This window comes from Vulpes lagopus, chromosome 2 (genome assembly GCF_018345385.1).
Source record: "Vulpes lagopus strain Blue_001 chromosome 2, ASM1834538v1, whole genome shotgun sequence".
Lineage (NCBI taxonomy): Eukaryota > Metazoa > Chordata > Mammalia > Carnivora > Canidae > Vulpes > Vulpes lagopus.
Genome location: NC_054825.1, coordinates 91136008 through 91163810, shown reverse-complemented (window position 1 = coordinate 91163810; position 27803 = coordinate 91136008). Strand labels below are relative to the sequence as shown.

General features: G+C 36.6%; 1 protein-coding gene across 7 annotated transcripts in view; it reads right to left on the bottom strand.

Moving 5' to 3' along the window:
• The window catches only part of ADGRG6 (adhesion G protein-coupled receptor G6), a 136438-nt gene that overhangs the window by 60930 nt on the left and 47705 nt on the right, over nucleotides 1-27803 (bottom strand). For all 7 annotated transcript variants that reach the window (XM_041744873.1, XM_041744872.1, XM_041744870.1 and 4 more), the window contains exons 3-4: nucleotides 10458-10799; nucleotides 7529-8152 (exon numbers count right to left, since the gene is read on the bottom strand). In XM_041744873.1, the coding sequence (XP_041600807.1) occupies nucleotides 7529-8152; nucleotides 10458-10799 (966 nt within the window). The remainder of the gene's footprint in view (nucleotides 1-7528; nucleotides 8153-10457; nucleotides 10800-27803) is intronic.

The following is a 27803-nucleotide window of genomic DNA, read 5'->3' as shown; positions in this document are numbered from 1 at the left end:
TGAGAAAATTGGATGTCTTGTATCCATCTTTTTCTTGCCATCCTCATTGTACTCATGATATCAAGTCTAAATTAATAATAGTTTTTATTCTTATTATATATTCCCTCTTAGTTGGCTATGGAGCCTCAAAGATGGTTTCAAATTTAAATCACTTAGAAAGAAAGAGAAGACTAGGGGATATTTTTCTGGTTTCTAACTTGAGAAACTGGTACATAACGATCTCATAAAAGGAAAGAAGAAACACTAAAGGAAAGCAAACTTAGGTAGGGTGGGATGAATGAGTCCAATAATGGGAACTGAGTGACATCTGGATTCATGGGCAGGTATAAAGGTTTCTGTGAGAGGTCTAGCCAAGAAATAATGCCACAGGATCTATAGATGTATCTGGGATCTCTCAAGCTAGGGTAGAGATTAGATGGAACCATAGATATGCCTATATTTAAGTATCTTTTTTTTTTTTTTAAGAGTTCTAAATCTCAGAAGGAAAAATAGTTCTTATAGAAGGTGGTTTTATAGAATTCAAGTGAAGGAAGTTTCACGGAAGGTGTGGCCATATCATGTACACCAGGAAGGTCAAGAATGATCAAAACCGAGAAGACTTTTAACTTGCATTGGAATTTGGGTAGTAACTGTACAGGAATTAGCTTCAGGAGCGTGGGAATGTGGAACTCATGACCATCATTTGAGAAGTGAATGCAAAAAGAGGAAGCCTGGCTATGAAAGAAAACAGAGACAGGGAGAATGACTTTGGAAGATTGAAAACTCAGACAAGTGTACTATGGAAAAAGGGCAGTTGAGGAGGTAGAAGTTGAGGCCTGCCTTGTCAGGACTGAGGTATAATTTTACCATCAATGTTTTCTGTCCACCATTCTTTCCCATCACTTATACCCACTTCTTGCAGAACCTTACTTCTTTGTTAGGTACTTATATTTTAGTGAGGAATTTCTGAAAACTAAAAACAGGCTTTAAAACTCAATATGAGGAACTGTCAGCGACTGCAACATTAGGGAAAGAGAGAGAGAGAGAGAGAGAGACCCTTGGATGGAGTTCCTGTGCTTCTCAAATTACACACAGTGTTGGCAGTCAAAGGCTCCTTAGGCCACTTCTGACACTGATACAATATCTCTGGAAGACAAAAAGAGATAAGGAGATGGTGTGGGAAAGAAATTTCTAGACTAACTACACTTCCACTGCAGTAGATTAAGAAGCTCCGAGGTGGAAATGAGGAAAGAATCAGAAGAGTTATGATTTAGAGCAAAATATTTAACAATTTTCTTAACATTTCCTCAGTTTCACTGTATGGTAACAAGTATAAATTCCATTTTGTGACATCCTTGTCACTGGAAATTATAACATTCCTCAATATTTAAACCATCGGTTGCCTCTTTTTTGGTATTTACAGTTTAGCAAATTAATAGTTATAAATATTAAATAAACACTGTTTTATGATTCAATATAGCAATAGAAATTAAATCTGAACACTACATGGTATAAGTACAAGTGACATTTATTATTTCATTTTTTTTAAGATTTTATTTATTTATTTACTTACTTATCTTTTAGGGGTGAGGAGAGAAGCAGAGGGAGAGGAACATGCAGACTCTGCACTGAGTGTGGAGTCTAACATAAAGCTCGATCCCACGACCCTGAGATCAGGATCTGAGCAGAAATCAAGCCAGATACTTAACCAACAGAGCCACCTAGGTGCCCCACAAGTGAAAAATTTAATTGGAAGGAAATTACATTGATAAATGAAAGCTTTATAAATACACCAAATTCCATCGACAAAAACCATAAAATATAAAAAGTACATATACTTTTTATTTCCACCATTTCATATTTTCAGCATATCTGCATAAAAAAAGTCATTCACACAGTCAGTTTTCCTAGGTAAACATGTTTATGAACCAGATTGTTAAGGAAGAAGAGACAATTTTCTTTCCTGGATAATGATATAATTATTATCAAGGAATTACATTCAGAATGTGACCTAAGTGTGTTCACTGATGTTTGTGGATACCACAGAGGTTTTTAAAGGTATTTGCTTAATATTTAACTGCAAAATTTAGAGGCAAATTTCCTTGAAAATGTAAGCACCAGGGATGCCTGGGTGGCTCAGCGGTTGAGCATCTGCCTTTGGCTGAGGTCATGATCCTGGGATCAAGTTCCTCATTAGGCTCTCAGCTGGAAGCCTGCTTCTCTCTCTGCTTATGTCTCTGCCTCTCTCTGTGTCTTTCATGAACAAATAAGTAAAATCTTTTTTAAAAATGTAATCACCGAAAATAAACAGGTGATGAAAAGCTGCAAGCTGTTAATCTTTCTTCTCTAGCTGTTGTTCTTCCAAAATCTTGCCACTGAGTCACTATTTACACAAGTTGTGTTAAAAAAAAGACTGATGTGTGGCCGATAACACATCTTACATTCTACAATAATGAGGAAAAAATATTACTTTCAATTCCCTCTTTGCAGTTATTACTAAATTGAACTTTATAATTTTTCATAAATATATTTAAAATAATATTATTTCTGGAAGCCATTTATGCTCATAAAGAGTTTGGATCATCTTCAAAGAATAAAGTCCTTTGTAAAGATAATTTTATCTTTATTATTTAAAAAATAATTCAGTTTATCCAAAAATACTACACTCAATATTTTTTAGGGATGAAAGGAAGGCGTCAACAATGAGTCACAATTTTATGGCTGTGAAGGACAGAAGTGTAACAATTGAAAAAGAAAGTGCAGGAATCTGTTGATGAAGCCTTGGTAATTAAGCACAAAACTTTGGAAATGAAAACAAAAGTCAGGACAAATCCAAAAATTTCTAGAAAAGAATAAAAAAGTTGTATACTTATGAATTGTATCTTATCTCTATATCCACAAATGGTTAATAAATGGAAGTGTTTAATAAATGCTTGTAAAATATATGTAGTTTGTTTGAACTTAGACCATTCACTGGGTTATACTGTACCACTCCTCAGGAAAGAGCAGTCATAAGGAAAATAAGTAAAACTGATATAGAAGGCACTGTTTGTTCTTTGTGAAAATTGATGGACATTAGCCAGTATCTTAACTTGAATCATAACACAGGCAAATACTTGCAGTTATAAATAAAGAGTCCATTAAGAAAATCGTCTATCCATGGAGGTCATAAAACTGAATATGTTTAACAAAATTATATAAATAAAATATATTTAATAAAATAAAATTGAAAAATGAAAATTCTAAGAAAAAGAATGATGCTATAAAATGAAAAAGAGCTACTGCTAAATAAAGCATTTCTTTCTGAAAAAGACTAACAAGATGATCTGTGTTCATTTTTTTATTTTTATTTTTTTGATGATCTGTGTTTTAAAAAAAAAAACAAAAAACAAACAAACAAACAAAAAAAAAACAAAAAAACCGTGCTGAAAATGTCTTAATTAAGGTATACTCCCAAACTAGGCTTAGAATAGTGTAGGATAACAAAACAGCCTAATTCTGAAATTTTTGAAACATTAATTAATAATATGTTGATTTTGGGATCCCTGGGTGGCTCAGTGGTTTAGCACCTGCTTGAGTCCAGGGCGTGATCCTGGAGTCCCAGGATCAAGTCCCACATCGGGCTCCCTACATGGAGCCTGCTTCTCCCTCTGCCTGTGTCTCTGCCTCTCTCTCTGTGTCTCTCATGAATAAATAAATAAAATTAAAAATAATAATATGTTGATTTTATTAAGGCAGAATATATTTACTATTTGAAACAAATGACAGGATGTTTTAATGTTAGATGTAATCAGTTCTGTTTTACCATCTTATTTTCATATTATAATTTACTCAAGCAATAGACCTTTGGAAAATCTGTTCATTCTTCCACAAGTTAAATCTGGAAGTAAAGGTCATATTTAACAGACACTGTCAGTCCAAAGGAATGTTAGGCATGAAATTCTATTTTCCCATTGGTTACTGTACCAATCATTAGTTTTTGGAAATTACTGTTACCATAAACAGCAAGCCAAAATGTTCCAGAAAAAAGGAAAGGTTAAAATGTTAATCAAGCAAACCTTTTTCATTTGTTGAAGTTCTGCTTAGCTAACAAGCTTAGATAGCATCTCTCTTACAGGTATTTCCTGCCAGTTAATAAGTGACTAGGGTTATTCAACTCCCAAAGCTGATGACTGAGCAGCAGAGAACACCCTCTCCCGTGATGACTCCTGAAACACAGCCCAGGATATCTGAATCCACGGAATGGGGTGTTTAGCGTCGTTGTGGAATGTCAAGAAGACCTCTATAAAAATTAAAGGAATTCAAATACACGGACTCTGTGACTTGTGCTACTCTTTTAATGAAATCATTTTGAAAACTTACAGATGACTGAATCAGACAAGCATATGTTCAATGCATCTCAATAATCTTAAGCCTTGGGGAAGGAGTGTTAAAGACAGTGTTAAAAAAAATGTGAGGATATCCAGATATTAAAGCCTGGGGAAGGGGGAGAGGAGATGGGCATGTCTGTGCACCCACTGCCTTAGCCACTTTTTTTTTTTAATTTTCAGTTTTTTGCCTTATATTAAGTGAAGGGACTGGCCTAAGTTGGGATTCCCAAGCAGAAATGCCTACTGGGGGGTAATCGGGGGGTGCATGGATGGCTCAGTTGGTGAAGCATCTGCCTTCAGCTTGGGTCATGAAACCCCATGATCTCAGGGTCCTGGGATCAAGCCTCACATCAAGTCCTACTCTATAAGGAACTTTCTTCTCCCTCTCCTGCTCCCCCTGCTTGTGCTCTGTCAAATAAATAAAATTAAAAAAAAAAAAAAGCCTCATGGGGCCAGAAGGCAATCTAAAGATGAGAGGGGGCTGGTGGAGGAAGAATACAAAGAATGGTAAGGGCTGAGGAGCACCCTCATCCCAAGAAGCAGACACCACCTAGCTCCAGCTGTGCTGGCCTGACAGCACTGGCCCAGGCTTAGTTTATTGTTTGCCAGAAAATCCAAACATTTATTTTTACTTGAAATCCATTTTTTTAATGTTTGAAATAAATCATTTAAAAGCATTGTGTGGAACAAATATAAATAAATGAGAACAGAGAAATGCTGCCACCATCATCAATGTCTGAGGGCTGAATGAGCTCACAAGTGGCTGGTTCACTCCCTCTGGCCCAGGAGCTCTAGTAGGTCTTTTCCAGTGTTGTCCAAAGTGTGTGCTTCAGAACGTTGGACCTCATGATTTTTTGGACTCATCTCAGGGAATTGGCACATTTTCTCTTAAAGGGCCAGATGGTAAAAATTTTAGGATGGTGGGCCAACTTAGAGTTTCCCACAATCACCAACCCTGCCCCTGTAGCACAGAGGCAGCTATAGACAATACAAAACCTCCTAAATATGGCTGTGTTGCAATAGAACTTTATTCACAAAAATAGGTGGCCTGCAGTAGGACTTCCTAGTTTGCCAACCACCTGGGTCTAGAGGATTTCGTAGAGAAGTTCAGGAATCCATGTATATCCCTCACATTTTATATTAATGTATCCAAGAAGCAATGCAGGAAAGAAATCTTACTAATTTTGTTTAAAACAAATATAATGTTTATGCTCTAGAAAGCTAGTGTTTTCCCACAGATCACTCCTGGGCCTTCATACTCCTCATCTAGGCAAGAATTAGCTACTCTAGTACATATCATCTTTTAGTCCTGCATATTCTAAAAGACAGTCTAATTTATACTTGTAAGAGGCACAGCTCTAAAATTAAACTTCCTGGGTTCACTTCCTGGCTTGGCCACTTATTAAGTGACGCAGGGGAAGTTACTTAATTTCTTTGTGCCTTGGATTTCTCATCTGCAAAATGGGGTTTGTAATAAAACCCTCATCACAAGATTTATGTTTGTAGAAAAGAGTTAATATGTGTAAAGGCTTAAAACAGTACCTAGAAAATACATATTACATATTCAAGTTAAGTATATAATTTAAGTGTTAGCAATTATTAATACATCTAGTCAATTTTTTTTGGTTGCCATAGTCCTCAAATATTGCCCCACAGAAAGGCAACTATTAAGTGATCTATATTATGACTTTTTAATAATAGCCAAGGATACGGTGAAAACAGGCTGCTGGGATAAAGATAATCACCCTGGACATAGGAAAAATACCTCTGCCCCCTCGCTGCTCACCATCCCACACCAAACACGCACACCTGATATCTTCTCAATTTTCTCACTTGAGTGAAAGACTTCTCAGGGGTCCCCGACCACCCTCTGTAGCTAGTCAAACAGAGAGGATGCCGGGAACACCACTGGCTCTTACAAAGTCCTCCAGTCTTCTTCTGGAACATGGCTGTGGTTTACCCTCTGTCCAACAACCCACAAGGAAATACCTCTCAAATGGCATCACTTAATAGCCTCCCACCATTTACAGGAGCACCATGAACCACAAGGAGGGATGGGTGAATTACAATGACAGTTATGTGACAAGAGTTCCCCAGAGGAGTAGGGCACACACAGGTCAGGGAAACAGGAGAGGTGGTCTCATGTCTTCAAAGGGATCCTACTCTGCTCAAAGGATTGGGAATGAATTTCTTATAAAATATCCCCCACAGTCACATAAGAATTACTTTTCAGCATCGGACCCCTTCTTTCCTCTTTTAATGAAAGTTATCTCCGTGACTGAAAAGTATATATTATCAGCACTTTAGATTTAGTCATATGTCATTCAAAAGTGATAATGAAACTTCTCCTTTAGGATTTTCATCAGTCCTAATAATAAAGACTTCCACAATTAACTTATATACATAGAGAATGCTTGATAGAAGTCTATTTTAATATAATGTAGTTATATAAAATTATTTTCCTAAGTATTTGGCATTTAGCTACTTCCAGTAATATCAATTTAAAGTCTCTCAAAGGGGCACCTGGGTGGATTAGTCAGTTAAGCGTTTGCCTTCCGTTCAGGTCATGATCTCAGAGTCCTGGGATTAAGCCCAACATCAGGCTCCCTGCTCAGTGGGGAGCCTGCTTCCCCCTCTCCTATGACAACTGATCATTTTCAGAGAAAGAAGTTCCAAGAAAAAAATGGATAATTCCTGATTATCAAAGCTTTTTCCATTTTATGGAAAAAGCTTTGATATTTTATCTTGGCTGAGTAAATACCATTCTTTAAGGTGGTGTTTATTTAACTAACATAATGGAAATTTCATAAAGATCAACTTTTTATTGTATCATCTTTGTGATTAAAAACAGTAACTTGCTAATTTCTTTTGTTTCAGTCCTGATAGTAACATTTCTATTTGAGGCATGACAGTTACAACTTCTGTTATGTCAGTGATAAACTGGGTGACATTTTATGACATCAGGAAAACTTTAAAATGGTAGAACCAAAAGCTTTAATTGAATAAACAAGGCTTGTAATCAAATGTATATACTCTGTATGGCTGAACATATAACATTTTAAAAATTAAAAAGCTCACTAACAACTATATATACATGTATGTGTGTTTGATTTCTTGTTGACCAACATTCATAGAATAATGCTCTTTAAAAAGGGGGCAGGTAATATGGCCAGACTTACCACAGCTTAGGTTGCTTTCTGCTTTCAGAGCTAGCGTGGGGATATTCCAGAAGTCATTCTGCCAGTCAACCACATTCCCTTTCACATTACAGCTGAGGTTGGAGAGGATTTTGGAATTCATGGTAAAATTCCAAAGTCGAAAGTTATAAATGTCCCCTTTTAGGGAGGCAATTTCATTGTGACTGGAGCCTAACAGGAATTTCCCATTTCTAGGAATAACTTTACTGATGGTAGACTCACATGGAACTGCTTCATAGTTTCTTTTGAAATTTACACCAACAGAACCCAGAGAATTATTCCAAATAATGCAGAGCTGCTCAAAGCTTTCTGTGAAAATGTCTTCTTTATCCTTCACAGGTAACACACTGTTCAGGAAGCATTTTGAACCAGAAATAGAAATAAAGTAGCCATTCCTGGTCTTTCCAAAACTAAGTAACTGTGTGAAGGAGGCATTGGAGTAGGAGAAAGCTATCCATTCATGGTCTTCCTTGCCAATTTTGGTTGCTTCAAAACAGAGAGTGAAAGCGCTGAGCTCTGGAATAGAGACACTTTTGGCAACAGATATCTGGTAACTATCTAGTGTCTGGGGTAAAATGACCTTCTGGTTCCTTAAGGACACAGCAACTAGGACAAAACATAGTAACAGACAAAAATATATTAATTTCAAACATTAAACTAATGAGATGCAAAACATCTGATATGCCCATTCCCACCCCACCGCTCTGGACTGACTTTTGCCCCTCCTTTTATGACTCTCCATTACCTTGTACCAATAATAACAATATGGATCCCACCCATATTAAGTCTAATCATGGTGGGATCCCACACCAAAACTTCAAATCCCTGAACTGAAACAACAACCCAAAACCCAAATTAAGGAAACTATTATTTCAAGAAAGCTCTGTTTGTACACTTTTTCCAGAAATATGCTATTTTTCAAAATTTCTAAAAATAGCTAATATTTCTTTTTTCATTAATAATTGCCTTTTACTCTTCCTAAACACTCCTATGCTACCCCATATCCTATTCATTTTCCCCACCACCAGGCTATTTGAGGAACAAAGGTGAAAATAATCCTATGAAAGAGAGGCACTCTGATAAAAAATAAAAATAAAAATGAAATTTTAAACTATATTTCCTTTACCGCGGAGCATCTGAGCTCCTTTGTCAGGGATAGCAAGGAGCAGAGGTAAAAGGAGCAGACAATGCAACTTCCTATCCTAGCTCTTCCACAAAATGCAGTGTGACCTTGGGGACATTACCACTCTCCATAAAATGAAGGACAATGACACTGATTACACAGGTGGTCAATAGGAATTAAATTAACACCTTGGAAAGCTCTAGAACAGTGCCTGCTATAGTCAATGTACAGCTAGGATTACTAACATTACCGATTACTAACATTACTGATTACTAATACAGATTATTATTATCATCTGCATAATATAGTCAAAATAAAATGAATTAGCCCAGTATTTCTGTGACATATGTGAAATTAGTAAATAGTACAATGGATTTAACCCTATGTTAATATGATAGACACTGTGAAACAGGTACTGATTGAGAGAGAAGCAGCTCTCCTCAAAAATTCTGTTTAATGCTGGCTTCATAGGAATGCTAGTTTGAATATATTTTAATATATGTCAAGAATAGGTCTATGGTATAAAAACATCATTTTAATATAAATATTCTAGTTAAAAATCCATGATGAGGGATCTCTGGGTGGCTCAGTGGTTTAGCGCCTGCCTTCGGCCCAGGCATGATCCTGGAGACCCCGGGATCGAGTCCCGCATCTGGCTCCCAGCATGGAGACGGCTTCTCCTTCTGCTTCTCCCTCTGACTCTCATGAATAAACAAATAATATCTTTAAAAAAAAAAAATCCATGATGGAGTTTAACAGAATCATGCATTTTAGTCTACTTTTTAAATATAAAGGACCTTACAGGTCTATTTACCCAAAGGAATATTTATGTAATAGGAAGCCAGTATTCAACATGTGTTATTAAAAGGGTAGAAAGGAAATATGTCCATCAACATTTTATTAGTGGTTATGGCTAGGTTATGATATATGGGCAATTCTAATTTGCTTCTTTTTTATTTTCAAATTTCCTATAATATTTTACAATTTTTAAAACACTATTAAAAATTAAAACACAGTATCAATTAACCACACATATACTTAATGTCAGTCACTAATAGTAAATGACTCTGCCACCAAAAACACAATTTATATTAATGAGGGTCAGTCATTTTCCTAATGGTGCCTTTCTTTATTCTTACTTTCAGAAATGACATCCACTTAAGAAGCTAGTCTTAAAGCTTGAATTTTCCTTAAGCAAAGAGAGGTTTTAGAGAGATCGAGATTATTCAAATATTACAATATGCCAGAATCTGGGAACTATGCTTGATAGAAATATTTTTTTCCTTTCATTAGTCATTTCTAAGGGGCTTTCCTCAGGCTATGTTGTTTATTAGCTGAAGTTATAAATAGATCTTTTTATTTTAATTTATATGCTAATATTTTATATTTGTCCCCTAGCATAGTTCCTTAAAAGGGCAACATCTTAAAAGTCTAAAATAAAATGATTTCTGAATAGGAATGTTTTAAATGTTCAGTGAAGAGCTGTTAAAATTACAGCTTTTAATTATTAGCTGTGGAATATCTACAATCTGTTCCAAGCAGCCTTTAAATATTCTACATATAAACAATATAAAAAATTCATTTCTACTGTAACCAGATTTTGGATCTGGTAACTATATATTGCTAATGAGAATGTTCAGAGAATATTAACAGATTCTTGCCCTTAAATTCTAATCCTAATCATTCACATTCACATAAAAGAGCATAACTCTGTCTTCTGGTCCTTGTGTTTATTGTAGAACATGTTAAATGAAAGCAGAAGGTTGGCGCCGCCTTTGGTTTACATACCTCTGATGTAGCTGGCATTGAAACCTTTCTTCTGGATGCTAAAGTCACTTGAAAAGGACACATGCATCTCATTCGCACTTGAGTTAAATGATAGGCCTTTGGCAGTTGCTCCACAAAATTTAGTCTGGCTCTCTCCATTATCAAGGGATAATGAGTCATAAATGCAATTGGGAGCTTCTTCAATGTCGAAATCATTAAACGTTATCTGAATGATATAGCCGGTGGGGGCTCGCAGGGTCCACAAGCAAGCCTGGCTGTTAGGGTAGTCGTTAGGGTAGCACGGAGAAGTAAATGTCCCAGAAGGGCTGGATAGGACAACTCTGCAGTTGGCACATCCCCACACTGTTGGCCAGACAAAAGAGAGACAGAGAAAAGGGTGGGGATCAGAGGCATATGATAAACCAAGATACCACACACTGGGGACAAACAATAAGCATTTTAAAATACCAAAATATCATCATTAAAAAAAAAAGGAGAATGAAACCCATCTCAAGGAGAAAAGGAAAAAGTAACAGAGGGACAAAGAGTAAAAGAAAAAGAAAAGTTTTAGAGCAATGATTCTTAAACTTGAGGGTCACAGATTCTAAGAATCAGATAAAAGTTACACTAAAACACATAGAAGTCACTATACTCAGTTTTCTATTTTAGGGAGTACATGAGGCCACAGGAGGTAACAATGGGTTTCCCAAAGGTTCACTGGCTCGGGGTTAAGAATCTCTACTTTAGCGAGTAACTGAACTGGGGGTAAGGGAGTTAGAGAAGCATAAAAGTAGAGGTCAGTATTACAATCATGGATATAAAGGAAGATAAATACTTAGGAATTAAATGTTTAAACAGAAAGTTACCAATACAAAATAAATAAATAAGCAAATAAGTTGTCCTCTGGCAGACTTTTTTTTTTCCCCTAACATTCAAATAAATAGCATCACCTTGCATGTATGGAATATTTATAGTTTAAAAATACTTTCACCTATTTCATTTGTTCATTACAGTTGTTACGTACATACTTGTGTGATTAGTTCATTCACTCATTCATTCATTCATTCTGGTGACTATTCATTGAGTACCTTTCATAAACCAGGCACTATTCTAAACACTAAAAATAATTCTAATACATATTAATCAGCAAGAAAGACAAAGTCTATTCTGAATGATTCTTACACTTGATTTTGGACTCAAAGATAAACAAATAATATAATGGCAGATGGTAACAAGAGGTAGAAAGAAAAGTAAAGCAATCAATTATTTCTCAATTATAGCTATCCAGGGCCTGGCTACCAACTGGAATGAGAAACCAAGGTCTACTATCTTTCTATCTAGTGGCACTTTTGCAATTAATATTCATGTCTCTTTTAAGTATTTGTATAATTGGAGGCAGTAATTTCATTTATTCAACATTCTGGATAAATAAACTGCCAAAAAACTGACACATACGGCCTAAAACAATAAAATACTTTAACTCTGTTAATGGAAATCACTCTGAAAGTATTGTGTTCCTCCCTCTTTTACCAGGTTGAGTAGAATAAATAGGCACTAACTTTTCTTGAACAGGGTAATTACCATAAATACTACTTATTTTTCTATGATATAGTGATATATGCAAGGAACTTACTGGATATGTTACACTGCTCAGGTTAGGTTTTTCTTTTTTCTTTCCCCTGTGGCTACCTTGGATTATGCACTATATCCCTGACAACTCTGCTCCCCATCAATTCTTTGTAACTTGCCCTCCCTCTGTTCTTCCTCCCTATGCCCGCAATGTGTTGTATAGGGCTGAAGATAGAGAGAGGAAAACAAATTATGATCACCACGTGTTAGCCAAACGCCTTCTCTCATCCATCCCTGGAGTACCACATTCCTCTTCTTTGTTGTTTTCATCAGAGCAGTTATGTTACTTCCACTTGTGACATTATTTGCTTATTGTCTGTCTGTTCCCACTGTTCTTGGAATAAAAAGTAAAAAATGTACTGTTCTATTCACCATCTTACTCCTCAGGACCTCACAGCATCCCTGGTACATGGAAAACTTCCAATAAAATTTTTTTAATTTATGAATAAATGAATAGCTTAAATCCTATCTCCATTAAGTACAGTATATGAAACTAAGCCAAACAAAGTCTAAGTCAGAAAAAGATAGTGCATGAACTCTGGAATGTCCCTTTGGGTGGCATTTTGGGGCTCTTTCTTCCAATTATTCACTCATAGTCTAAGACTAAGAACACCGGGCCTGACACTTACAAGTAATCCTAGAAAATTAACAATAATGTATCCAGCAAAAGGTACTGATTGTTAAAAAAGAAAAACAGGATACCATCTCTGTGTCATCACAATGTGCATGAAGCACCATTATTTTTCCATCTGCCACATTTAAAACACAATATACATGACTTCCTTCATCCTGATATATATATATTTTCTCCAAATTCTTCTTTAAGAGCTGAATAAAAAGTACAGGCAAGTTCAACCTGAGCACATAGACTCTAATATTGAACAAGTTAATGTCTCTGTGCCTCAGTTTCACTACCTTCACACTGGTGGCAATAGAAGCATTCACCTCCCAAGATTATTGAGAGGGTTAGATAGGTTAATATTGGAAAGTCCTGGGAGCCACACCATTTGAGTGTTGGATTTTTATTACTCATTAGTATAACACAAAATCTGTGCATCAATAATTTAAGAGAGAAAAAATATAGCATCCCATTTTAATAGAATCCTATTTTTCCCTTAGGTACTCGTTGGGATGAAACAGCTAAAGGGAAGACACCGATAATATTCATTTAAAAACCAGTTAAAGTATTCCTGGGGTGCCTGGGTGGCTCCGTTGGTTCAGTGTCTGCCTTCAGCTCAGGTCATGATCCCAGGGTTCAGGGATCAAGCCCAGAGTTGAGTTAAGGCCCTTGCTTGGCAGGGAGTCTGCTTCTCCCTCTTCCTCTGCCTCCATTGCTCCCCCTACTTCATTTTACCAAATAGATAAATTAAATCTTAGACAAAGTAAAATAAAAACAGATTAAAGCACTCTTCTATGATTCTCATCTACAGTCACTAGACAGCAGTTAGAGATAATGCTACTAAACAGCAATTATCTTAGTTGGGTGAAAAATCAATTAAACAAGGCACAGTATCATCATGTTCATTGTATTTTATAGGTAACTTCACAGTAAAGGGCTTTCACATATATTATCTCATTTGACATCATAACAACCATGGGAATTAGTAGTTCTATCTTCAGATGAAACTAACAAGGCTAATACATATTATATAATTGGTCCAAAGTTACACATCTAATTGATAAGAAGACCAAGACTCAAACCAACTGTTCTCAAGTTTAGTGTTGTTCCAGGGGAAAAAAAAAGTTTCCACAATTAAACAAAAAACAGTAAAGTGGAGAGCACAAGAACTGCCTTAAAAGACAATGTTTTCTGGTGGGCAATTTCTTAAACATAGTGAAATCAACCTAATAGTAATATATTTTAAGAAACTGATTTTGAAATATTTTAGTAAAGAATGCTAGAGAGTATAAAATATGGTGATTTGAATTTGCCCGGTTAGAGCAATCAATTGTCATTGTTAATTCCTAAACAATGAGCTTTTCTTTAAGAACTTTATTAATTCTCCCATAAAGGCACAGATACTTAAAAAGATGGCTACTGAAGTAGCCACTGATTCTGGTCTTGGTAAAACCAGAGTTGACACATTTCCTAAAAGATACTCAAAACATCTGGCTCAAATTGTTTTCAAAGATGGATATAGTAACACATTCACACCTACAAATTTATAAAAGCAAAGTTTTCCGGAAATCTAAGCAACAAACCAAATTCCACCCTTGGCTTTTGCCTATGTCTGTGAATGTTTAGCAATAATTTACTTATGCTCATTTTACAAAACTTTATTCTTCCAAGAAACTCAAATCTAAGACGGAAAACCTTCCAGTCATGCCAAGCCTATTTCAATTTATAAGCAACATTTAGACTCAGATTTAATAATCATTGCCTTTTGTGGTTTTTGTTGTTTTATCTCAAGATTTGGATTCTTACCCCGCCCTTGCTTCAAGTCCTTCCCTCTAAATTAGATAGTATGTTCTTTAAAATCTAAGGCAAAGGTATCAGGTTCCAAAAGATAAATCAAAATAAATCAATTTTAGCTGCTTTCAACATAGATCTATCAATAGAATCACTGTTTTTCCTCTCCTGTGTTAAAGGATGAATAGAATGAATCCATTTAAATGAAATCTTGCTTTTTATCTGCATGCATCTCAAACTGCTGCTAATTAATCTGTTGGAAAACTTCACTGGTGAAAATCATCTCAGAAAATTTTGCCTCAAGTTGCTGGCTCAAGTTGCCTCTATTCAAAGTTGTTGTTTGAAAAAAAACAACAACAACAAAAAAAACAAAGTTGTTGTTTGAGTGATCTGTGTGACTATATTAAATTCTAATGAATAAAGTTCATTAGTTGCTTAAAAAGGTTTAAAATATTCAGTAGCCTTGGTGTTTTCTAAAGATTAAGCAGAAAAGTCAGCAAGTGAGAATTCCAGGATCAGTTCTACAGCCTCAATCATCACAAAGCCAGGAACAGAGACACAGGATTTTTACAGATCAAGTACCACGCCGCCAGATGTAACATCACTGAAATGTCCAATAGAAATAATACTTTAGATGCTGGTATTTATTAGTTGACTAATAATATAGAGAACTATATATAATATATAGTCATCAAAGTAAATGTAAGTGATTTCAGGCCTCTGTGCATATTTTTTCAGCATGGCAAGGAATCTGAAGGCAGTCTGGCTGTGACATCTGCGTTTCTGTTAATGTGACAGACTTGGCAAGCATTCCCACCCTCCCTTACCACTCCTCTTCAAGCTCTGCACTCAGAGATAGCATTTCCATGTAGGGGAGGATCCCTCCTAAAGCAGGGTTACACTGGTCATTCCAATCTCCTGCTGGAATTTCCAGCAGCCAAGTAAGGATATCAATTTGCTCCCAAACTCCTCCTAAAACACTAGTTTCCCCAGGGTTAACCAGAAAATTGATTTTCCCACTGTGATGTTTTGGCCTCAAAACGTTGTTTGGAGGTACCATAAATATGAAGCCATCGCCATGACTGGCACATTAGTTTAAAAGCTTTACTTGAATCAGTTCAATTAAGTTTGACATAGCTAGAAAATTAACAAGAATTTGAAGGTTCCTTGATGAAGCACAGTTAAGCTTAACATTTTTTTTGAATCTCCAAAGCGATTCACATCCAGCACATCTTCAGATACATTTCTCTCTTCTACAATATTGTTAATGTTTAAACTTCAAGTCCTGCCTTTCTATAACCACTGGAGCATAAAAACATCCTATATGTAACTGTGAAAGGTAATATTTTCTGAATCCAAACACATGAACTGCTGGAAATCTTTCCAGACTCACTTTATTATGTAGCTACCCTTCCCTTGCAAGGGGATTAAACACACAAGCACATGTGCACGCATATGCACACACCCCCACACACATATTTTCATGGGAAACTGTTCTCTCTTAACTAGTGGCTGAATCCTTCCCCAGCTGTTAAAAAAATAAAAAATAAAAACATACAACCTAAAGGCAATGCATAATTTTAAACAAACTAAAGCTGTAGAGTCCATCACTTAACCTGTCTTCTGGTTAATACATTCAAATCTCTTATCCCCTTCTATATTCCTGCACTGTAAACCCCTAACTCTGTATTAATATAGCCATGGACCTTTTGCTCTCTAATATGTAGGCTTCTGAACACTGTTGAAAAGAATCCACAACACTGCAAATTTATACTGAGGAGGCTTCTGATTTATTTCACTCACCTTCTTAAACATTCAATGCTTCCCTGATTCTTGAGTCTCTCCCTCATGGTTTGTACCTTCCCCTTATTATTCTCCTGCCCTTCTCTCAGCCCTCTCTAAGCTTGCTGCTGCTCTGCCTCACAATGTTTGCTATTTCAAGTACGATCCTCAGACCCATAGCTTCAGCATCACCTGAAGCCTGTTAGACATATACAGAATCAACCAGACCTACTAAACAAAACTGTATTTTAACAAAAATCTCTCTCTGGTGATTAGTAAGTACATTAAAATCTGAGAAGTGCTCCTTTTAATAACAACATACTACAGAACCTAGTCATAATCCCCCCACACACACACACACCTTCTCCCAAAGGGATTTGCCCCTCCACATCTCATGCAGTCATATCAGTACCATCACCCCAGGGAAGGACCCCCTCTCCTGAAGGGAACCACATCATGGGCTTGGCTCCTCAGATTCTCACTCTGAGAATGTGAAGTTAGGGACACAGATAATTTGTTCAGAGAATGATGAAAAATAAAATGCCTGAGTTATATGAATTCAAGAACAGCAGCTGTCTTGCCCATTTGCAAATGAAAGACACTGATGAGAAGAAGAGAGCAAATGTAGAGAATAGAGAGATAAGAAAAAATCAGACCTTTGAGAAACACAGAGGCTTTAATTTTAAACATTCAAAGTCCAGAATTCAATGAGAGGAGCTGTTCTTTGTGGCTTCTCCTTGAATTCCTTGACAAGGGATCCCTGGGTGGCGCAGTGGTTTGGCGCCTGCCTTTGGCCCAGGGAGCGATCCTGGAGACCCGGGATTGAATCCCACATCGGGCTCCCGGTGCATGGAGCCTGCTTCTCCCTCTGCCTGTGTCTCTGCCTCTCTCTCTCTCTCACTGTATGCCTATCATAAATAAATAAAAATTTATAAATAAGAAGGTTTTGAATTCCTTGACGAGAATTCTTATACCTACCATCTCACTTCTCTTGATCCAGCTTCAGTATATTTCTTTTTTTTTTTTCCAAAGATTTTACTTATTTATTCATGAGAGACACAGAGAGAAAGAGAAGCAGAGACACAGGCAGAGGGAGAAGCAGGCTCCATGCAGGGAGCCCGATGTGGGATTCGATCCCAGGTCTCCAGGATCACGCCCTAGGCCAAAGGCAGGCACCAAACTGCTGAGCCACCCAAGGTTCCCCCAGCTTCAGTATATTTCTGTTCCTGACAGCCAAGTGTGCCTCAAGGCTATACTTTACCAGGCTCTCCTCTCTCTTCAGCTTTTCTGTCTCTATACTTTGTCTCTCGGATGATCTCATCCACACACAGGCCTTTATTATGTCCAAATGCTGTCCTACTGAGCACCACGCCCACACTGGCTAATGTCTATTCAATGTCTTCACTTGGATATCCCATAGATCCCTTAATTCACACACCATTCCTCAAATTATGTGTTTTTATTCATTTTATAATTGTTCATAGTATGAGAAAGATCAAAACTGGAGCTCTGAATACTCCCCTAGGGCTACCTTCTCCCATACCTTTCCAAATATTTTGTCAAGGGCTATGTCATTATCTTATTCATGGTTATCTAATATATCCCCTTATCTCATTCCCATAGCTCCTTAGTTTAAGGTTCACATCTTTTCTCTCTTGGACAAAAAGCTCAGTAGCTAGTCTATTTGCCAATATCTTATCACCTCCAACTCATGCCACATCCCTACAAGAAAGATCGATGAGATAAAAATATGCTTTCAAGATCTTTTCTGGGCTCCAAAAAGGACAAACTTCTTTGAATGACAAGTACAGCACCCATATTTTCCTGTTCATACTGTCTACTCATCACTTACCATCCCCCCATATCCATTCACTTGATAAATACTTCTTAAGCATCTCATTGCCCTGTGAATATCTACTGTATCATGGACAGGATACAATTCCTGACTTTATGGAACATCTAGATTTTTTCAAGTACAGATAAATAAGGGCATAGCAATAGCACAATGTGAAAATTGCTCTGCTAGAACAAGTGGATGAGTACAATCACCTGGGTTTAGACTTCGTGGAAACAGCGCCATTTCTAACAGATGAGAAAGAAACTAAGACCTAAATATCCAGCATAGGAGTGGGCCAAGTAAAGAGGAGAAATAGAAAAGTGTTCCAGCTAGAAGGTCAGCAAGTGTAAAGGCTAGCCGGTGAAAGAGAACACGACTGTTCAGGTAACCTAAGAGTTTAGTTTTGTGGAAACATAGGATCCAAGGTGGGGCAAAACAAGAGATAAAGATGGCAAGGCAGGCAGAAATTAGATTTTGCAGGATTTTGCAAGCCAGCCTAAAGATCATGGAAAATTATAGTAAGAGCAGTAGGGAAAATAAAGAGGTTTTAATTAGGGGAAAGTTAAATAATGAGATTTGTGTTTAGCACAGAGGGTTTTTTTTGTTTTTTTGTTTGTTTGCTTTTTTTTTTTTTTTTTTTCCTTTGGTAAATCCTTACCCTTCTAAACATAAACACAGAACTACCAGTTAACAGAGCCCCTTGTAAGAGTCCCTGCAGCCACACTCAAAGGACTTGACAGAAGACAAGAAAGAGACAGCAAACCACCCTGGCAGCTCATTTGCGGAGAGAGAATAGTAGTCAAGTAGTAGGAAGATTAATTCTGCAAAGACTCCCCAAAGCAGAGCCTAACTGTTGATGGGTAAGATCTAAGAGCAGCAAAGTGACCAATCTAGTGTTCATCGTAGATCTATCCTACTGTGATCTTACATGTTCTATTACCCCTGATGGAAAACTGAGGGAACTATAAAAAACACCCACCTAATGTTCATTTCTCTCACTTAAGAATGTCACAGAAAACTTCTCCATATGGATTATCTAGGCAGTTGTTATAGGGTAAAACTGGTTTATGTTGGCATTAACCAGAAAAAATATTGCTAAATATTACCCACATAAATAGAGAATGTCTTAGTCTAATTAAAGCTAATTATAGTTCTAATACCCATGAAGGCAATGATATCATTATTGGCAAAGTGACACATTACTAACTTCTTGAACATACGAAAGCAGCTAATGAGATATCCATGTAAAATACTAGGACTGCATTTGATTAGTAGTAAGATGCTCAAATAATATTAACTTTTAGTGTTGTGATTGTGGTTGTTACTTCATAGGAGAGAATGTTTCAGTTCATGTTAGTTCATGCATGCATGCATTCATTCATTCATTCAATTTTCTGGGCCCCTACTTCCATTCATTTCCAGTTTTCTCTTAGATATCTTTACATATGGTTGGGATGCCTGGGTGGCTCAGTGGTTGAGTATCTGCATTTGGCTCAGGGTGTGCTCCTGGGGTCCTGGGATAGAGTCTTGCATCAGCTTCCCCACGGGAAGCCTGCTTCTAACTCTACCTAAGTCTCTGCCTCTCTGTGTCTCTCATGAATAAATAAATAACATCTAAAAAAAAGATATCTTTACATATGGTTAACAGAGGGTGGTCAGAATTGGAGGTCAGAGTAAAAGGTTATTGCTTCTAATTTATTACATGTTATGTGGTGCAGATGAAGAACCCGAAATTAATAGCTAGAACAAATTTTGGTTTAACAAACTTGCCCTCCCAATAAGTTGGGAGAATATATTGGGAAGAAGATGACAGTGGCAGAGTAAGTGTGCCCCATAACTCAAATTTTCCAAATGAGCCTTTGAGGGCGTTAAAATCAACAACAACAACAACAACAACAAAAAACCCACCTAGGTTTGTACACATAAATGGCAGTAGTTTAAATAGTGAAGGCTTGGAGCAAAGTAAATTATAGATGCAACTAACATATTTTTGGCCCTCTATAGAATACTTTTTATAGAAACATTTTGGGAATAAGAAAAGGCTGATATAAAAAATCCATAATATAGATTTTTAAAATAAAAATACTTTTTCAGTAAAAGTTTCCATTTTATACTCAAAAAAGTCATTTAAATATGCTGTCTAACTGCCTTAAGTTAAGGAATTACTTTTCCAAATATTTATATAATGTCAACTTTGCACACAGATCTCAAGAATAATGTATTTGAGGGTTGTATGAAAGAGGGAAGGAGAAAGAGAAATAGAACAAACCTTAAGTTTGTTCAGCACACTCTAAAATTCAACTTTAAAAAGTTCTATTTCCAACTTCTAGCTAAATCACAAAATCTGATAAAAAATATTTTGTTATTATTTCAAAAAAGGAACACTGTGGCAAAGGCAATATATTCCTGATGCTGAACTAGAAGATCTCTCAAAATCCTTTCCAGATGTAAAATTATACCTTACAAGGTAATTTTATTTTTTAAAGAGAAAGCACAAGTAGGAGGGGTACAGGGAGAGGGAGAGGGCAGAGCCAGACCTTTTTTTTTTTTTTAATTTTTATTTATTTATGATAGTCACACAGAGAGAAAGAGAGGCAGAGACATAGGCAGAGGGAGAAGCAGGCTCCATGCACCCGGAGCCCGACATGGGATTCGATCCCGGGTCTCCAGGATCGTGCCCTGGACCAAAGGCAGGTGCTAAACCGCTGCGCCACCCAGGGATCCCCAGAGCCAGACTTGAAGCTCAGTTTTACAACCCTGAGATCATGACCTGAGTCATGATGTCAGAGATGAGACTCAGATGCTTAACCAACTGAGCTACTCAAGTGCCCCGCAGAGTATTTTTTTCATATCAATATAAGCCATTTAAACCCATATATATAGAAACAGCTAATAATTATACCACCTATAATAACAATTAGCATTTGGTGAGTGATTACTTTGTGCCAGATGAGAGAAAACTACATTGGCTTCCTCTCGAAATAATCTGTTTATATGAGTATTTGGTCATACTACAAGTGGATCACAGTAGGTTCTGGTCTTTGCTCTTCCATTAACCAACTATGGGACTCTGAGCTAGTAGAGCCATTGAGGCCTCAGTTGTCACATCTGAAATAAATGTCTTTTCTAGTTCTAAAACTCTAGGATGGGTGACAGACTCAGATCCTCACACACAGTGGTGCTTCGATAGCTCCCTTTAGTAGGAGGAAGCTTCCAGGAAACTTATGAAAATACCTAATGCTTCCCTAAGGAAAATAATGTGCTGATCCTAGTTCATAGGATGATGAGAAAACAGGGTCTTTTTGAGTATTAATGAGCCTCAGCCTGTTTGTGTTCATTTGAACACTCTGAGCCATAAGTCAGCCAATACAGGTTGAATGGAAGTAGAGCTAACAGTCAGCAAACATCCTGATTTCTGGGACATATTCAGACTGCTCAAGAAAATTTCCACATCTTGCTAACAGTAGTTATTATGCTATTTTGAATATTGCTGGCTTAGAATTATAGAGCAAGCTGTGACAGATTGTAAAGATTTAGAGTGTGGTTACATCAGGGGAAAAAATCACCTACTTTCTACCTAATATAGCTGCTTTAGTGTGTTCTTGATGCCTACCAGCTTACTTTACAAAAGAAAAAAAATAGTTTATTACTTGTATAAAGTTAATACAGCTTTTGAGGAGTAAGGCTGAATTTTGGTTTGCCACACTATTGCTAAAATGTTTATCTAAATTTCAGAATGCCTTGGGTTCAGAATGAGGTAATGTAGGCACTAACTCTGTAGAGCCTCTGGCAGATTCTGTACATCCAGGCAACTCCATCAACTTCACATTTAAAATGCTTCATCTCTGCCCCTGGGGCTCTCCACATTAATCACAAAACCTGCAGCAAAAACACACTTGAGAAAAAGTTCATAAAGGTCACTAAACTTCATAATTATGAATTTCCATGATCATGCAAAAATCTACTTGCTCACTGTCTTTTGGCCACTTTTATTTTTAAACTCCAGAAAAATGGAAGAGTGACTTGTAATAGGTGAATAAGGTCACACCTGCAGACAAGCCAGAGAGAAGGCCAAACCACCAAAAGTGGGCGTGCTAGGTGGTCTAACAGAGCAAACAGTGCAGCATGTTTCCAGTTGGAGGCACAGACCAAAGAACAGGAGTTGGTGTCCAAGAGGTCTGAACTCGGGCAAACCTGTCAGCGGAGAGTGTAGGAGTGCTCAAACTGCAAACAGCTGGTTCATTATAGAGGGGCTTAACAGTCACTTGAAATTTCTGTCAAATTGCTTCCATGCCCTTGACCACTATTTAGCTTTGCAACATTGAGAAAAAGGGAAACATTATTTTAACATACAATGCCTTTCACAATCCCACATAGAACACCAAGTAGGGAGGTTTTGAGGGGTGTCCTCCAAGGAAGTGACTTTGGAATAATAATAGGTATAGCACTATTCTGGTTCAATACAAGTTATAACACATACATCATTTTCCTAGGGAAGGATATATGACAGGAAGACTATGTGTCCTCCTGGCATCAAATCTCAATACCCTCAAAAGATGAGAAACTTTAGATTTGGTGATTCTATAATAATGTGTTAAAGTAAATAGGAGATATTTGGATAATACTATATCTTTCCGAAAGTTATTTACTAAATAATTTGAACTGAATCTCTACTCAAGAAAATCAAAATGACTTTCTTCTCCCTCCAATCAGCTGACTTTCAGTTTTTATGATGAGCAAGACATTAGGCATTTTTATGAAGAACCACCCAGGCAGTGTGGTGCTGTCCTATGTGGAAGGACTATTAGCCTCACAAGGCAAAATGGGCCAAAAGACGAAGTTAATTGAAATTTTAATAAAAGTTAACTTTTGCGCTTGTAAGGTGATGTTAACAGTTTACATATATGTGATTTTGCCTGAAAGGAATAGTTTTTTTAATTATCAAAAATATTTTTTCATCTAATACATCATTTTTATGAATATTATGATGCTTGATAAATTTATTTTCTACAAAACTAAGTCACAATTCAAAAGCAGATGATGCAGATGCAGTTCTTTGGTCACTCTCTCTGTTTCCCAGCAAACAGAGTCAGTAAGAAATATACATATCACACTGATCTTAAGGTGTGGGCCAAAGCTCTTGGCTGAGACATAAGAATGTTCTAAGTGACTGTATGTAAGACTACGTACAGCTGACAAATGGAGGATATTTGGTCATTAACAACTCAGACACAGCAAAGCCCTTTCCACAGAAAAATATGAGAAAAGCAGAACATTAAAGCATAGCCCTGTCTTGTCATTTGTTTACTAGATTTAAACATTTGCTCTGAGGAATGCTGAAAATTAAACACCTAGAGTTCACAGAAGCTGTTTTGGAACACTGATCTAAGTTTCTAGTTGAACTGGCTTTGAAGTTGCTCCTATGCCAACATCTTTACAGCAGCTCTCAGTATGTAAACCCTCCATACACTTGACTAGAAATAGCACACTGACTGGCTGGAACTTTCTGCACATTGTTGCAGTGAAAGACACTACTGTCTTTTAAAGCACATTATTCAACAATTAGATTTGGGCTGCTGAAGCAGAAGACAAAGGCAGCACTATATCCTGTGTAATTCAATCAATTTGCTTCATGACGTCATTTTTAGGTACAGCCTTTCAATTCACAGTTTGATTTTTTTACATGGCTTCGAGTGATGTAGAAGCCATGTAAAAAGATGTACATCTACCCCTGGGGGTGCACTCATTTCAGAAATACAAGGGCTTTGGTTAGGAAAATCTCATAAGTTGGGGTAGCATTTCTATTAAAAACCATTAATAAAGGCAAATGTTAATATTTATGAAATTTTAATGAAAAAAGTACATCAAATTGCACACCACTTGGTGTATCATCCAAGTAATACTAATGTGCTTATCCTTTCACTGTCTTTAGTGGGTTAAAAAAAATAGAAAAAGAAAAGATAATGTCAACACTCAGTCGATGTGATCCAGGATTTTTGGGCAAGGCTGGGAGGGAACATGTTACACTAAGAGTGTTTGATATAAGATGTGATTAAATCATTGCAAGATGAGTGCCATCTTGTTGGATATAATTGGAAATGTATTATGGCAGATTAAAGTATCACATTTTCCTGTCAACTGGTAACTGGTAGTAAGAAATACAAAGAAGTAAAATAAAATATATTCTGGACATAGATTGGGCGGGAGCTTTTTGCTGTCTGCTTCCTCTTTGATTCTTTGGGTTATATCCAATAAAAAGGGAAGTAGAGTGAAAAAAAAAGAAGTGGATATGTCTACGATGACCCACTTATCTTGAGTTCATACTGTGACACTGTATAATGCCCAGCACACAAAGTTACAGACTTCCTTCATCCCACATAAAGTCTTGTTTTTTGGGTATTTTTTTGTTTTATTTGTTTTGTGTTGTTTTGGTCTATTTTTTTGTTGTTGGATTTGAGGGAGATCTGAAAATCTTGTGGCGCACTCTCTGAAATTTAAGACTATTTTCCTTGGCACCCTTCATCTAATTTTATTTGCTTGCTTTCCTTGTCAAATATTTTTTTTCTGAATTAAATACCACAATTCATAAGATGAGTTAAGCTAAAAAAAAAAAAAAAACAGTAAAGAATAAAAAAAGGAAAAGTTCTATGTGTGTATGCATAATGTGTATGACTTCTGAATACATACATGTGGTATATGTAAACAATTTCCATGAGGTCAGGCAGCATGTCTACCTGATTCACTTCTAAATCTCCATCAGTATCCAATGATACATGGCAAGGATTCACCACTCAAATATCCAGAAATTGAGAATAAAGGACAGACATACATACCCTACACATACATACTTCAAAATATATACAACATTAACATACATATATTTACATATATTTGAAATATATATTACAAGATCATTTTTTTCTAATAATCCTGAGTTTTACATGGTAGAAGAGCATCAATTCATGTATTCTTTCCTGCTCATGATAAAAGTGAAACTGAGGGCAGCCTGGGTGGCTCAGCGGTTTAGCACCGACTTCAGCCCAGGGCCTGATCCTGGAGACCCAGGATCAAGTCCCATGTCAGTCTCCCTGCATGGACCCTGCTTCTCCCTCTGCCTGTGTCTGTACCTCTCTCTCTCTCTCTCTCTCTGTGTCTCTCATGAATAAATGAATAAAATCTTAAAAATAAATAAATAAATATAAAAGTGAAACTGAATTCCATTCTAGGCTGAGATTATATTTTATTTCATTTGATTTCAACATGTTTGCTTCACTCTAGTCAATCTATACTTATTTTGTATAAGGCACACATTATAAGTACTAAAAAAGAGAATAATTTCCTTTAGAGAAAACAAGCCAAACAGAGATGCCACAAACATGCTGACCTAGAAGGGCTCCTTAATGCCAGTTGTTGACTTTATGCATTGCTTCATCCTGAACCACTTAGATGTCTATCATAATATTTGGTAAGATATTACTGCTTCTAGTTCACTCACCACATGCCCTTCACTTTTCAGATGCAGAGGCTTAAGGCCAGAGATATCAAAAGACTTGCCCAGGAGAACACCATGAATTAAAATCAAAATGATAATCATTTCTGCTTCCCAACTATGGGAAATTTAAATATTCTCTAATACCTGTATGCCTCTACTAAATTTAAACTTAGTAAATAAATTTAGAGTGCCTAAGGTATCTGAAGTCATGTACAATTATCTTTCCATATGTAAATTAAATTCTCGTGACAGTCTTGCAAAGTATAGTATTATCATTGTTTTATTAATGAGAAAACAGAGATTTATGTGTATCACTTTAACATATTACTTTGCTTTTACAATCTAGCCCATAGGCTTCTGAAAGCCAGGGATCCTATCTAACTTGGTTTAGTCAACATTACAGCCTAAATCTATTTCTAGTTGTGGCAGTATGGGTAGTCACAGTATTAATAACAATTAATTTAATCCAAGCTTTACCCAGAATCAAAGGATTGCAAGGAACCTTAGAGTTTAGATAACCCTCTCCACCATATTTCTTACCCTAAGAAGCAGCCATATGAAAAAACATGAGCTTTGGAGTCAGGGAGACTTGACACTTGTATATGATCTTGGGCAAGTTATTTAACTTCTAAACCTCTTTGTCTTCTTAGAACAGGAAAGACATCACCTCCTTTTTTTGTGGTTCCTGAATGGATTAGTGAAATCCTACATAAAGGACCTCATGCAGTGGCTGATATTGCATGGGCTATCTGAGTATGTACAGGCCAAAGCAGAGACACAAGACCCAGCCCCTTTGCCCCAACCCTGATGGGCACCTCAACTCCAGAGTTCCCTATGGTGTCTGCTGTGGCTCCTGCAGCCATTCACAGCCCAGCTTCTCCCTCAGCCCTGCTCTTCCTTCCCTTCCTCACAGGTGTTGGCTAAAGAATACTCTCTGATAAACTTCCTACATGTTAATCTCCGTCTCTGAGTTTGAGCCGCAAGAACTCAACCTGTAACATCTGACCATTTCATTGTCTTGTGCCTGACTGAAACAGAAGGCATTGAGCATGCTCAAGAAAGAAATCTCCATTCAAACTGCAGTGATGTGATAAATGCTGAAGTGAGAAATTAAAGGTGTAGGTCTGGTTCCAGTTACCACCTAGGTATGCTGGGCCGCTTATTTAATATCTTGGCTTTATGGTTTAAGATGTGATCAATTATAACTCTGACATAAAGCTTAGGTTCCCTCGTTTTAGTTCTGCCTTCAGGCCATAGTGTTTCTCTTGGGCCAAGAACATTACCTGTATTGAAAAAAAATCAACTTTTATTTTCATCAAATCCTAATCAATTTACAGACCCAAAACGATGAGTTTAAAGGCCATGATGTTTTCCTTAACAGATTTTGAATGCACAACTTTCCAGATTAACCTAACCTAGCCAAGTAGAAATTCATTAAATAATTTACTATGGAATACTAATATATTACCAGTAAGTGACACTTCCTATATTACCATTACAATTAAAAGTAAATTTAGGAAACTAGTCATTCTAAATGTCTCAGAAGAAAATCCCACGGGTAAATGTTTCTTTGCTGATGACTTATGAATTTTGTGAAGCTCAGAGAGAGGACGTTATTTAGTTACTCAAGTGCACTTTTGTGCACAGTGAAGTAGCAGATGCTTTCAAGTGATGTCAGGAATGAACACTGGAAGGATAGTTTTAAATAATGTTGGGAATTAGAAAATGACATTTTATTCATATCTTATTTTTACCAATCCAAAGATATATATATTGTTCCCACTGGAAAAATGACCTATCTCATGCCTATATCTAAATTTGTCTCATTCATTTGATCTTTTAACATTTGATGCAGAGTCCAATTATAAGAAGGTTCACTTGTTCAAAGTTGGATTTTTATATTCCCTTTGATGTATTCTCCAGAGGGCTTAACAAACACCATTTTAAAAATATACTGTACTAGAACATAAACCTATCACTCATGTTTGTTTTTCATTGAATTTCTGGTAAGCGGGTGGTGTGATGATTCTCAAAACCTTAATTCCACCACTCCATTACCATGTAGCTAATGGGTTTAGAAAAATCCAACCACAAAAACATAATCACAGTAGTTCTCTGTAAAGAGGTACCTGAAACCTCATTGATCACGACACTTAAAATGTTCCCTGTGAAGGTCAAATTCAAAACATATTTATGAAAAATAAACCTTTATGTTTA